The following is a 13,579-nucleotide window of genomic DNA, read 5'->3' as shown; positions in this document are numbered from 1 at the left end:
GTTTAAGAACACAGTTCAGAAATTTGTCATGCAAGTTGGAGTTTATGCATATTGTCATCAAGGATGATTGACAAGTAACTTCATCAAATGAATTTTCATATTAAGAGAATCATCAAATTACAGAGAAATTAATGGTATTTTAATTTTGTAAACAAAGTGTTTCAAACATGTCCAGCAGACTTAAATAATCTCAGGCTTGTGTATATTTTAAAATGATGAATAAACACTGCCCACCTGTATGTGTGTATGATTTTCACTGTACTCCATTAGGTAAGATATTTCTTAAAGAAATAAGGTGGGGGTGGAAGAAGAACTCTTGTTCATGAAATTGGTTGGTTCATTTTCACATACCCAACATGTGTTTTCCAAGAGTGATATTTGTTTTATGTGATTATTTTTCAGTGCATTTTCAATGAACATTCCTAATTTACCAATCCAAGTGTTGGCAGTGACAGACACAGGAGGTGCAAATGCTTTCTTCAGTAATGACTTGAGTCATCTTCTTATAACAGAAGGAAATGCCACAGCAGATCGCTTGAAAGCACATTTCATGACATCTGTATCATCATGTCAGCAGAAGAGTAAGTGCTGTGAGCAAGCAGTAATATATCTGGTGATGTCTGATGGTTTTTTTTATATACAAATCTTATTTAATAACACTCTTCTACAACTTATCTTTAATTCCTAATTGTAACATATACTACACATTCAGGTGCTTGAGCTGTGTCAAGGAGATAAAGCCTCTTAACTTTTATCATATCACACACTGATCGATTTTATGGGAAACTTCAGAGATATTGTTCTTACAAGGGGACCCAGTCATTTGTTACCCTGTGACTTCTTCTTGTTCTATGGCTCTCCGGTCCATATTCGGTCCATGGCCTCCTCAATTCTCCTTTGTCCGAGGCTTTGATTGAGGTTTCGAAACATCTTCCTTTTTACGGTGCAAGGTTGTTAGCCTTGAGACCAACCCCCAACCTGGAGGACCAGGGTACCTGTCTTAGTCTGACCTCTCCCCCTCAACCAATCTGGCTAGGGAGGCCCTACCAGTAGCTATGCTACCACCAGCATAGCTCTTGGGATCACTGAGGTACTCAAGCCCCACCACCATGACAAGGTGCAGGTACCATTAAGTGGGGGTTACCCTGTGACTTCCTAGCTAAAATATTAGGTGTTAGTTAACACTCCACTGTTTCTTTTTAATACACAATTTTGTCAGTTTCTTCACTGTTATTATGTAAGTCTCATGAAAGAAGTCATCTTTGGTTGTCTATGATAGCTCAGTTCACACATTTTCAGAATGTCAGTTCATATATGCAAATCTGTTTATTGATTTGGAAAACTGGAATCTACTTTTCTTTTGTAGCTGCATTTTACACACCTTTTTTCAAAGAAGTGTGGGAAAAAAAACCAGAAATAGAGCAAGCATTTCACATGGAAGAACCTATCAGTTTCAATACTTCTGGGAAGAGTACACTAGAAATGCCTGCACGACAACCAAGGCCACCTCCAAGGCATGAAAGTTATCATATAAAAGCAGGATCAAATGACGGGTAAGAGCTTTGAGGATGTTTCTGTTTTAAGGATTATGAAAAGGGAACTTTGTTCTTTCATAATCCTGTTATCAAGTGCATGTGTCTGTCTATCCCATGAATCAGTTACAGATATCACATTATATAAATTAATTAACAGATTTTCGTTAAAGTCTATATGATAATCATGCAGTTGTAAATCTTCACATCTATCCACATAAAACTTGTGAGGTATAAACAATACCTAGTGTGGTTCAGTGTAGGATCTTTAAATGTTGTATGGTGTTCCATTTATCACTGTATACAGCATTTAGTAGGATGTTTGTTTTAAAGTCAAGAATGATCTGAACTTAACTTACACAAGAACATACTCTTGTATCTGCTTAATAATAATGGCTGTACCTTCATCTCATGGGTCCCATAATAAATGCCCTTTCCTTTTATATGTAATAGAGACAGAGACAGCCACTTCTTCTTTATTATGCTGTCTCCTTTACAGGAGGTTGGTGACATATTATGAAGAGAAACCTTCCATCCTTTTATCTGACTGGGACCTGTTCATATGTGTTTTTAGGCAGGTGATACAGAAGTGGTTTGCCATTGCTTTCTTCTGTGTGTATGGCGTATGGAGTAATTGTTGGGATGCCACGGAGAAACTGGGGAAGCCCCGGAGGAAAACTCCGTATAGACAGCCACTTACATGACTTAAATGTTTCTGATCAGAGAGTAGACACTGAAGAAAATTCTTTGTTAAACCATTTTTGCAAGCCTTAAGGAAACCAACAGTGATGTATATTTTTAATCAGAAAATATTTACATTTCATTTTCAGTATTCTGCAGATTTGACATTTACTTGTGTTGAATTATTGCATTCTAGTAGTGGATCAGAAATTTATGATATCCAACCACATGATAGTCTTCTTGATGACATGGCTGAACTTCTGACAGCAACAATTCCTGAAGACAGGCTAACTAGCTCCAGTGATGAGAGCTATATTTACTCTGATGTGGAACTGAATGGTGATGACAACAGTGAACCACTAGTTAAACCAAGTGAAATAAAATCTAACAACAAATTGCATCATGGTAAGTATTTCAGATGTAGAATTTCATACAGAATTATATCTACATTGCTGTGATCTATAGATGTAATATTTACTGTACTTATCTGTCTTGACAGTAAAGAGAGGACGCAGAAGGAGAGTCAGGAATTAAAGAAGATGGTGAAAAGCAACAGAATGTGTTGTGGAAGCAGTTGAATTTGAATGACTGCTTGATTGTGGTTTATTCATTAAGATGTAACTTAGGATGAACCTGGGAAGCTCTGTTGAGTAAATCTGTATGCTAGTCCCACAAGGAACCATACTAAAAGGGCACCTTTAAAATATTTTTAAGTATGCTTCATACCATTGATACCCCAATTTTCGTACACTGATATTTGGACATTTTTGTCCTACAGTTTTTATTAAATAAAATTTTTTCATACTGCTTTGCTGTGATCTAAGTAGGTGTAGTTTTAACATATAAGTTTATTTAAAATGTGTACATTGTACATAAATTAGAGTCTAAAAGAGTTTTAACTTTTCCTTAGTGAGATATTTGTATTTCTGTTCAGTCATTAGATTCCTATAAATTGAGTGATGCAGACACTGTCACAGAACTGTGGGGTCTAGCAGGGATTACAAGAGTTATGGCAAATTCTCATTGGTGTTTAGAGTCAAAACTCATATGATTTTTCTAGTGAGTGTATAGCACAAAACCAGACATTGTTATGTGTAAACTTTTACTGCTGGAATGATGTTTATAGAATGGAATTCTGAGTCCTGGCTACAGCATTAGTCTACACACAGTGCCAGCTGGTCATGGCCAAAAATTGGCAACATAGTAGAATTTAGAGGAATGGCAAGTAAGTGTTCTCTTCACAACACAAGATGGAATCAACAAGAGCTGTGCTATAATAGTTTAATGTTTGTAGAGATGTCTTAATCCTGCAATAGCAATACCTTCCTAAGCCTATCTATTGACTGCTCTAGAATCTCTGTTGCTTTGAGTCCAATTATATGAATCAGACTGATTGCTTATCTTCAAGGTGATTAGTATCTTGTAATCTGTATATTTGTTACAGTTTATGAATCTCTGTGAAACAAAATACAGTTGCCATTAAAATTTCTAAACTTCTGTATACAAGTCTGTTACCAGAATGATGCTTCTTCATTAGGTAAATAGGTTTGCTTGTGTCTTTCACTTTATTTATGGATCTCAGGTGAAATTATGAAGTAATAATTAGATATCACTTAGCTAGTATCAAAAATCTGTGCTTTGTGCATGTGCTGCCACAAGATGTAAAGTTGTGCAGCATTCATTTACATGTGAATAATTCAGATACTTTTCACTAATTTTGGATGTAAATCAGTGTAACTACTGACTTTTAAGGCCGAAGTTTGCTTTTTGATGTTGTACTAGCACCATTTGTGGTTATTACTATGAAACGAGGACGTTCTAAAACATTTTTTGAGCATACATTTTACATTTGATCTCAGTGTGGACTTCATTACAGTGTCCCTGATTTGAATGTATTTGCACATAATAGTACTTTTATTTCCACATATCCGGAAGTACACACTCTCAATTACATTTTTCAAAACTATGTGGTATGTCTAAAATTATCAGTCAGTAATTTTGTTTCTTGTAATAATTGTAATGTTAATAGCTACAATTAAACAGTAGAATGACAATATGTAACTGAAAATTATAGTAATGTGATTGGGCTAAATTCCCGCTTTTTGTGAACCCAAGACATGGCATCCATCACTCATTACAGGTACAAGCATTTTTTTATATTACTGCCTTCACCCTGAGATGCATTGTACTCAAAGCTGTTTACTCCAGTGAATTAACTTTACCTGTGCCAGACTTAATTCTTGATGCCTGATAATGACTGTCCCATCATGATGTACAGAATTACCAGTGCTGTGTCCATACTTTGAGAAAGAAAATACCTAACAGCTTAAGTATGTCTATTTCACTGTAAGCTAGTATGCATGGATTACAGTTAACATGATACCTGTTTTATAAGAATTATGGCAAATGTTATATTTGTTAGTGTCATACACAATTTAAAATAAAGGTATTGAACTCCGGAGACTCAGTAATTTGTATATCCAGTATCCATTCACTGCCGTATAATATAAAAAATGTATTTTGTGTGAGTTTGGCACTCTTCTATTATTAAATGCTTTAAGATTGATTTCCTTGAAATATTTTTAGTGTCTCCTCCCCAAGACATTCTCACTTTATGTTGGTCATCAGATAACGAAGTCTCTTCATCTACCTTTATTTCGCCATAGCTTCTTCTCATAAATTCTTACTACATTCTTCCTTCTGTGTGACATCTTTCCTAACTTGTTCCCATCTTAATCTTGACCCCCCACATGGGCATTTCCCCTTTACTTTCATGTTCAATACCTTCTTTTAGAATTATCTCTTAATTCATTCTTACATGTCCATACCAACTGTCTTCAGACTTTATTTTCATAACTACACATTTATCTTTTACCATTTTGAAATTTGTGTTGCTTTGATTCAGCTCCCGCAAAACTGTTATCTGCGTGCTGCATTTTTGGTATGACACTTGCCCTTTAATCTTCATATCATTTTGTCCTTTAGCAGCATAAAGCAAAACACTCTAAACACCTGGAAACTTCCCAAGTTAGTCTGCTGCTCATGACCACACTGTTTTCACATCTGTTACATATGTTCTTCATTCCCTCTATTAGCATAATTTTACAGATTATATAACAGTTACAGAAGTACATAATAGCATATGTTAATAAGGTTAAAAGTTGTGTAGCTCATATCAATTAGATTGGTTGAAAATCAGTTGCTGTGAACTGCTAATGTAACTATTTGTACTGGTACGGATGAAAGCTATGGCAACTATGGCAATCAGATAATACAAATGTTTCACACCTGTAGCATATGTTGCAGTCACCATTTTATTTTAATATGTAAGTAATTAAGTGGTGTAAAACATGGAGATCCTTAGGGTTCCATACTTGGTTGTCTTCTTTTCATCTTCTATGTCAATGATCTGCCCCAAAGCATTAATTCTTAATCCACAGCCACACATTATACTGACTTTGAAACCAACAGTGCTAACATTTTTTATTCGAAAAGAATCAAACTGCCATCTGAACTCGTCTATTCTCTTCCCTGAATACTGATAAAAAAGTTATTCTGTCCCCTGCATTTATGAACTCCAGCATTCTCTGTACAATGTGCTAAAGTAAAGTAAAGTAAAGTTTGTCCCTCTATGTGCCATACAGGCGCTTGGGGTGAGAGGAGGTATAGCTCCTCTCTTTCTTGACCTCTGCACTAGATGGGGGTGAGTGGTCAGCATCACGCCCTGGCCGGCTTTACCCCCAGGAAAGGACCCCCGTTACCCATTGTAGAGGAGGCTAATGTATATTCATATTGTTACTGAGGACGATGTGGCAAATATCAACCAAATATCCGACTACCTTTGCAGTCTTGCGATACGAGCACGCAACCACCTGCACCTGTCTCACATTGCCCTTATTCAGCAATGTTATACTTTCCACCGTTTCTTAAGGCCTAAGGATAAGTTACCTTGTTCTTTATGTGACTACACGATTCGACGGAGCGGCCTGCGCGCGGAGGAGCCGTCCGCGTGGTCCTTCCGTCTCCGCGTCAGTTAATTCCATTGAACAACTTGTAACTTGCATAGTCAAGCGGACAACGTGCGACAGATCATTTCATTTGTGAAGAGTGCACTGTTCAGTCAACATGAATGTGAATATCGACACTTAATTGTTAATTATGGAGGTCGAATTTGGATTCCAGCTTTCCTATGAGTTCATCAAAGGATTTAATTGACATGCGAAAATAGTTAAATAACTTATCACTATCTTCACGCAAATCCATGTTTAATGTCGTGAAAGCACCTTTCAAACTTCTTTGAGCAATTATAGGATGTACATAATATCTTCTATTTTTCCGTTGTTTTTTCATTTTATATATGTGGTACACAGCGATTACTTTCAGTCTGTATCCATCCATTTTCTACGACAAATTGATGAACCTCCGCGGCACTGTGTAAACTTGACTATCCGCATGCGGAGAGCGGAGGACGGAGCGTCCGCTCGACTATGTAACGGGCCTAAAACTATTCACGACCGCCCTTGAATCTATGATGGCACCAGCATCTGCGCCATTTCTATTGGTGATTTTTACAGTTCATGGCGAAATATTGTGTTAGGCCCACTGCTCAACGAGTTACATGTACTTGTTTTGAAATAACTCACGTACTGAGCGCTGTTCTGTGATTTATCTTAAACCTTAAGCTTATAGTACAGAAGGCTTGAACTAACGACAACAATGAATAATCTCGCTGTAAGGGGCGTGTATGCCTTGACTTACAGGAGCAGGCTTCTGTTTACATATGATAAAATCGCTGTATTCATTTGGGCCGGAACTTTTTGAATCTATTTATTTTCATATATGTTTTAATTGAATGTAGTATGAGCAATTACAGCAAATATGGTGATGTGTAAATCAGTAATTACCTCATTCTAGTCAATAAAACAACCTTGGTTCCGAAGATTTCCGAATGGTACATGACGGTAATAATCTACAAGATTCAATCTTCTTATTTAGTAACCTTGGCGCTGCCCAGACAAAATGGCTGACTGTCGGCAATGTTGTTCGTTGGTTATATGAAAACTGTGCAGCTTCCATTGTGTCAAGTGTAAGTAGAAATAGAAGTATGTATGTTAATGGGGTTCAACGTTTTTGTTTTAATGATTGGACAAGGACACTTTTTAATATTAAATTATATTATTAATATCAATATTTTGGAACTGTGTATTAGGAAGGGTGATATTTTGTGGCACATATTGGAATTACTCAAATCTAGTTGACCAACCTTCTGGTCATTCTGTTTCATATTTTCCCGAATTGTTGCAACGGCCGTGGTTTTACATCGAGGTGTATGTCTAGTAGCAGTAAAGAGAACTTGATATTGTGTGCTTCACAAGCAGCAAGAGTATTATGTTTCATGTGTTTGGTTATGTAGCGTTATTACATTTGTAAACAGTGAGCAAGCGTATGGAGTATAAATTAATGGCATAAAGTTTTGTATTCGGTGTGTGTGTGTGTGCATGTGAGTGTTTTTTATTTTTTCAAGGATTTTGGCCATCTGTCAATTTCCAAAAAAGAATTGTTTGGTGTGATTGAGAGAGAGCATATTTTCTCCAGCAAAATTATTTAGATTTGTGATCAGAATACATAAAATACCTCTGACGTCGAATATATTTTTAAATACAAGAAATTATGAGTTTGTTGTAACTAATTTTTGTGCAATGTATGATTGCTTAATACAGTTACATGAGACTGCTATGATTTCTGGCTTTAAAATTAACAATTTTGCTTTTGTGTTACTTAAAAATTCTTTATAGTTTATGGTATTATGTAGCATGTTTATGCACATTTCTTATAAATGCAGAACACTTAATGAATGATTCATTTTGAGTCAGAAATATTGGAGGTTTGTTGCTGGTTATTCTAATTCGAGCAAAACCTTACTTCCATGTAAGCTCAAATAACCCATTGTCTCACAGACTAGAAGTAATAAGGTTGTGGGCTATTGCTAGTCTTGGAATTACAGACCTCCATGTTACAGTTCAGAAACTGCTCATATGAGGATCAATATTTTAACATGGAGGGAGTTTGGAAAGGTGCTACATGGTATGGTAATTTTCAGTGTCTGTTGTATATAGAGAAATGTTGTTTTGCATTGTATAGAAAATTAGTTTGACCAAAGTTGACTTTTTTAATGTCTGTAGCTACACAAAATTTCATATCATTACATTAATAACACTAATGTAATTTAATACAGGGATCTTAAATGACAGTTTTGAAAACAGTTGATATTATTAGCAATAAATTACAAAGTTGAGGTGGTATTATGTTTATAACAAATTTCATGAAAATTTGTCATTGTGGTTTGAAAGTACTCAAGTGACCCTCAGATATATGACATGCAATAAGCTTCCTCATAAAATAATGAAAGTAAGTTAAGCCAAATGGAATTGATGTTTCCTGTGCAGGGTGAATGGCATCATCAGGAGAGGTGGGAAGCTGTGACTGGGCTGCTCCACCAGCAAGAAGCTCAAGTCTTGTGTAGTTCAACAATCAAAGGTTTTCTAGGTAAGTTCAAAATGCTGTTTGTCTGACCCTTATCATTTTAACATTGTCTGTTACATGGAAATTCTAATTTTTATGTAGGAAGTACTGAATGGATGAGCTATTAGGCAGTGTTGATGTTAATTTTAATGTTATGTTGACATAAATACTATAAAAGATAAACTAAAACTAATAAAAACAGAAGCAAGTATATGTTTACAATACACTACAAAATTGTAGTAGAAGGTGAATATGAAATTTATTCTTATAGAATTTTATAAAGTACACACACTTGAGAATAACAGTAAAAGTAGCCTACTGGGAAAGACTAACAATGAGGAGTTTTCCTATTTTGTGTCTTTGCCTGATAATCATAGGGTGTGTAAGTCAAGGAGGATGAGATGCTAATGATGCCACGAAAGAAATCACAAATTTTTATAATAGATTATTGGTTTCTTTGTGCTTTCTGTCCTGGTCAGAATGAACTATTTAATACTATGTTTCCCATGCTGAAAGTTGTAATCATTATATGAGTAATTGTTTGGATTCAGATGGTCGTGGTGAGTGGTGGTTGGGTCAAATCTGTGGTCTATCCCAATTGTGGAGATGTGATAGCTACTACTAAGATGGCTGCCAAGGCTGTTCTCATCTGTCGGCCCAATTCTCATCCATTTCAGGTAATTAGTCCAATGTTAAAGTTTATTTTATAACTTGTTTGTGGTGTCTGTTGAAGATTTATAATACTCATATCAAGTAAATGTTGATCTTTTATGCATTTTTCAATTTCTTCCAGACATCTTATGGCAACATGTATCATCCTCACTGTTTTCTTGCAGATTAGTTCATGTACCATCAGCAGCTCATGCACAGAATATTTAATATCCTGCCTATGGCAAGTCTTACCTGCTGTAGTTAAGTAATGAAATACATTTCGTATAGTATGAATATTTCTTTCTGAGAGCCTCCATGCAATAAAATATTTTTTTTCTTAGACTCTATTTGTTCTAAGTACATCAGTCTTGTCCTTGGACTAACTTGACTGGGGTTACACATGTTGTTATGGGTTTTTTCATATCAGTTTTCTATAAAAAAGAAGTTGTAAATTGTTTTTATTGCTATGAGAAAAGTTATGAGATGCAGAAAACCAATAAGTATATATGCACAAAATTTTATGACAGTAGAATCTGTAGATGTTTAGAAAAAGAAAAATGTTTCTGAATATGACAAAATTAACATTGTGGAGATAGGGTTTACCAGCTCCCCATAATTGAAAACACTTATAAAATGGATGAAGTCTAACAGTGGGTCACACCATTATCAGAAACCTTCAAACTTCATGGATTGAGATGTTTGAAAAAAGAGTGGTGAGGAGAATATTTGGAACAAAGAGAGAAGAAGGGACACAAGGTTGCAGAAAATTGCATAATGAGGAAGTCCATAATTTGTAAGCCTGATAGAATGTTATTAAGAGGATTAAATAAAGGATAGTGAGATTAGTGGAACATATATATTGTAGAAATGGGAATTTTATACAGGATTTTGTCAGAAATACTGAAGGGAAAAGACCATTTGGGAGACCTAGGCATTGATGGGAAGATTATAATAAAGTTCGAAACAGGGTACTAAGGTATGTACTGGATTCATGTTAAGATGCAGTGGTGGGCTCCTGCAAACACTAATGAAACTTGTTTCCATAAAAGGTGTGCAATTTCTGGTTAAATTTTTCAAGAGGGAGTGTGCTCCATTGAATTAATCTGTTAGGAAATTTAAGTGCTTGTGGTTTACCTTCAGTGGAGTATATCAATACAGACCAGATTATCTGACCTAAACAGGACTGAAGGATGGCCAGGTGATTAAAAATGTTGGAGAATGTGGAAAACTAATGAAAAATATGAGGGAAAATATCAGCTCAATACTATTAATTTATGAAGAAAATATGACACAGTATCTAATGAAAAAATCTCACAAACAAAAATAATATTTAACATAATGTAAATTTGCAAATGAAAGCTTTTTTTTAAAGAAATTGGTAATGGGTATTTGTGTGGCACGTCAGATAATTTGGACTCTTCTGTATAAACTTGAAGTTGTATCTGCTTTGAATAAAAGTCCATTTAGAATATTCTGCTTTTTATCATTCATTCTCATTTTTGTTTTGCAGGAACGGTCACTGACTTTGGACCAGCCAGTAAAAATTGGACGTTCAGTGGCTCGGGCTCGAGCTGCTCCTAATAATGCCATCTTTGACTGCAAAGTGCTATCCCGTAACCATGCTTTGTTGTGGTACGAGAATGGAAAGGTATTAATTAAACTTAATTATTATGCAAATTTAGATATTCATTCCTTTGTATGTTTATATCCACTGTAAAGTAATAAAATTACTAAACCTGCCATGCATGGGTTGTAGTTAATGAAGGACAAATCTCACAGATAAAGTTGAGTTACCTCTATGCCAAAGTACGTGATCATGTAAGGGATCTGGATGCAAACCTTGATAGATTTTAGATTTTATGAGGTGGAAGTGAGTTAGCACATTTATTGCCTGGTTGGTATTGCCCTTGGGTAATAAAATCCAGGTTACGATTGATTATGAAGCTGAGGTGGCATGAGTATGTTTGTAAACGTTTCATAGGAGATGAAATTCTTTGCCTCTGCCAAATATTGAACTGTGATCATTTAGCTCATACCCACCCACTTCACTAACTGAGCTGATGCACTCATACTCATTATATGCTTTTAAGAAGTGAAGACCGTTGATTACTCTGGAAATGATTGAATGTCATGAGTGAGCAGTAAGCACTCGGTTTCATGTTTGATGTACAAATCTTGGTCTAGAGACTGGCTATCCTTACTGAGGTTTCTCCTCCCCCCCCCCCCCCCCCCCATGATTTTTCTCATTTCCTCCATGCAAATGTGCGGGTGATATCTTAGGCTATAACTGCTTCCTTTCATATTCTTTCCAGTTCATTATTTATTAAACATACTACCATTCGGAGTTGTATGTGGTATGAGCTGCTGACAGTGTTGTTAAATAAACCATAAATAAATCCTTAAAATGGGCAGTAAAATGGCATGTTCTGATGCACAAAATTTGAATTGTTTTTCCCGTGTTTTAAAAAATCTTTAATTGTTTTCTGATGCTCTTTGACTTTCTTGCGAAGATAAATTCTGTTTTCAGTGGAGATATTTGCAGTGCATTCGAATGACATCTAAATGACCTGAACTCCAGTCACTTTAAAATATTTTCCTTCTGCAAATGACAACAATACTTCCATTGTGACAATTAAATGGTTGCTTAAAATATATATATATATATATATATATATGTATAATACATATCAATGACTGTGGTCTGTGTATGAGTAGTATTGTTTATGGCTATATTTTATGATTGATACTTTGATTATGCCAACTACTGTGATATCTCTTAGTATTGTTTACCTTTTTCATTATCTATTAGTTCTTTTTTAGCTAGATACATTGTATAGTGTTGAATGTTAGTATGATTGCAAATTATAAATTGAAAAGGATGTGGAGGGAGTTGTGGTCAATTTTAAGGTACTGTGAAGGCATTTGCCTTAAGGGACTGAGGAAAATTTCATTGAGGATAGACAGCATTTGGGGCAAAATTCAAACCTAGGATTTTTCGAATATGAAGCAAGAGTGCTAATCATGTGATCACAGTGCTGCTGTTGTATTTCACATCATATGATCTGAAAGTATCAGACATGGATTATTTTATTTCGTCAGGTGTAAGTGGAAAATGTTTGACTGTACTGAAGCCTCTAACTTTACATTAAAGTCAAATACACATTAAGTTTCAAATGGTGTTTTGTTTGCATTATTTGGTCATTTAAAATATTATGTTAGAATACAGATTGTGGCAAGTACCTTATGGTTACTGTAGCATATTGTGCTAACAGTTTTACTTACAGGATACAAAAAGTAGCAATGGCACATTTGTCAACAATCAGCGGCTCAGTAAAGGGGCAGAAGAGTCACCACCTCGGGAAGTCTGTTCTGGAGATATTGTTCAGTTTGGAGTTGATGTTATGGAGAATTCGAGGAAAGGTGAGTTTGTACCTACGAAATGTGTGATAATGATTACAATTAAATTGTAGTTATACGCAGGTTATTTGTGGTTTTATGTTGCTGTTATTATTTGGTTGTTATTCTTTAAATTTTTTATAATGCTTGCCTGTGCTGGGCTTACTACTTTTGTCAAGCACTTGAATAAATAAAAGTAATGATGGTGGTGGTATTGTAGTAACCATAATATTATTGTTGTCATCACTATATCACATTTAAAACTTGCCAAGGCATGTGGTTATTGTTGAGAAACAGAATTAACACATTGATTATGCTCTATATATGGTGTCGTCTGCTTCTAGGAAGTATGTTCGCAGTTCATGCAGTAGTGGATGTGAAGACAAGCAAGGGTATAAGTGAATGTATTGAACATATTGTATACCAAATGATAAGTTTTATGATAAAGAAGAAGAGGTATTAATTTTTGTTAGGAGGGTGACAAAAGAATCTGCAGTCCATACTCAGTCAATTGATAAAACAATTTTTAAAATAAAATAGGGGCTAAATTTAGAAGAATATGTACATAAAATATCATCATTTAGACAAGACAGAAGTATAAGTAGCAGAACATTTTTTGGAATACCATGAATTTCAAATGCTTTTCCTGTAATTAATAAATAAAATGCATTTTGGTGTTCTTGTTGGCATATTTTTAGTGATAGGTGATCAAGAATGAACTGGTTTTGCTTTTATTATCATTATATCCAGACTATACTTTCAAAGTCATTTTGTTGAAGAATAGACGTCGGCCTTCT

General features: G+C 35.1%; 2 protein-coding genes across 12 annotated transcripts in view; both read left to right on the top strand.

Annotated features, from left to right (window-relative positions):
• RhoGAPp190 (Rho GTPase-activating protein 190) overlaps nucleotides 1-4,674 on the top strand; it is a 63,002-nt gene extending 58,328 nt beyond the window's left edge. For 5 of the 6 annotated variants that reach the window (XM_087356104.1, XM_087356105.1, XM_087356107.1 and 2 more), the window contains 4 exons: nucleotides 403-581; nucleotides 1,367-1,553; nucleotides 2,410-2,618; nucleotides 2,713-4,674. In XM_087356104.1, the coding sequence (XP_087212230.1) occupies nucleotides 403-581; nucleotides 1,367-1,553; nucleotides 2,410-2,618; nucleotides 2,713-2,747 (610 nt within the window). In that variant the 3' untranslated portion in view covers nucleotides 2,748-4,674. The remainder of the gene's footprint in view (nucleotides 1-402; nucleotides 582-1,366; nucleotides 1,554-2,409; nucleotides 2,619-2,712) is intronic. The other variant, XM_087356108.1, reaches the window with a different exon arrangement.
• A 1,986-nt stretch (nucleotides 4,675-6,660) lies between these two features.
• Nucleotides 6,661-13,579, top strand: part of LOC110828233 (uncharacterized) — a 42,264-nt gene continuing 35,345 nt past the window's right edge. Inside the window, exons 1-5 of one of the 6 annotated variants that reach the window (XM_022060765.2) lie at nucleotides 6,661-7,299; nucleotides 8,660-8,759; nucleotides 9,287-9,412; nucleotides 10,897-11,034; nucleotides 12,671-12,806. In XM_022060765.2, the coding sequence (XP_021916457.1) occupies nucleotides 9,287-9,412; nucleotides 10,897-11,034; nucleotides 12,671-12,806 (400 nt within the window). In that variant the 5' untranslated portion in view covers nucleotides 6,661-7,299; nucleotides 8,660-8,759. Of the gene's footprint in view, nucleotides 7,300-8,659; nucleotides 8,760-9,286; nucleotides 9,413-10,896; nucleotides 11,035-12,658; nucleotides 12,807-13,579 lie in introns of all 6 variants that reach the window. The other 5 variants (XM_022060763.2, XM_022060764.2, XR_002542598.2 and 2 more) reach the window with 5 other exon arrangements.

This window comes from Zootermopsis nevadensis, unplaced genomic scaffold (genome assembly GCF_977971745.1).
Source record: "Zootermopsis nevadensis isolate Lab colony 2312 unplaced genomic scaffold, Znev_1.0 Znev_ptg000025l, whole genome shotgun sequence".
NCBI lineage: Eukaryota > Metazoa > Arthropoda > Insecta > Blattodea > Termopsidae > Zootermopsis > Zootermopsis nevadensis.
This window is presented reverse-complemented; position numbering and strand designations above follow the sequence as displayed.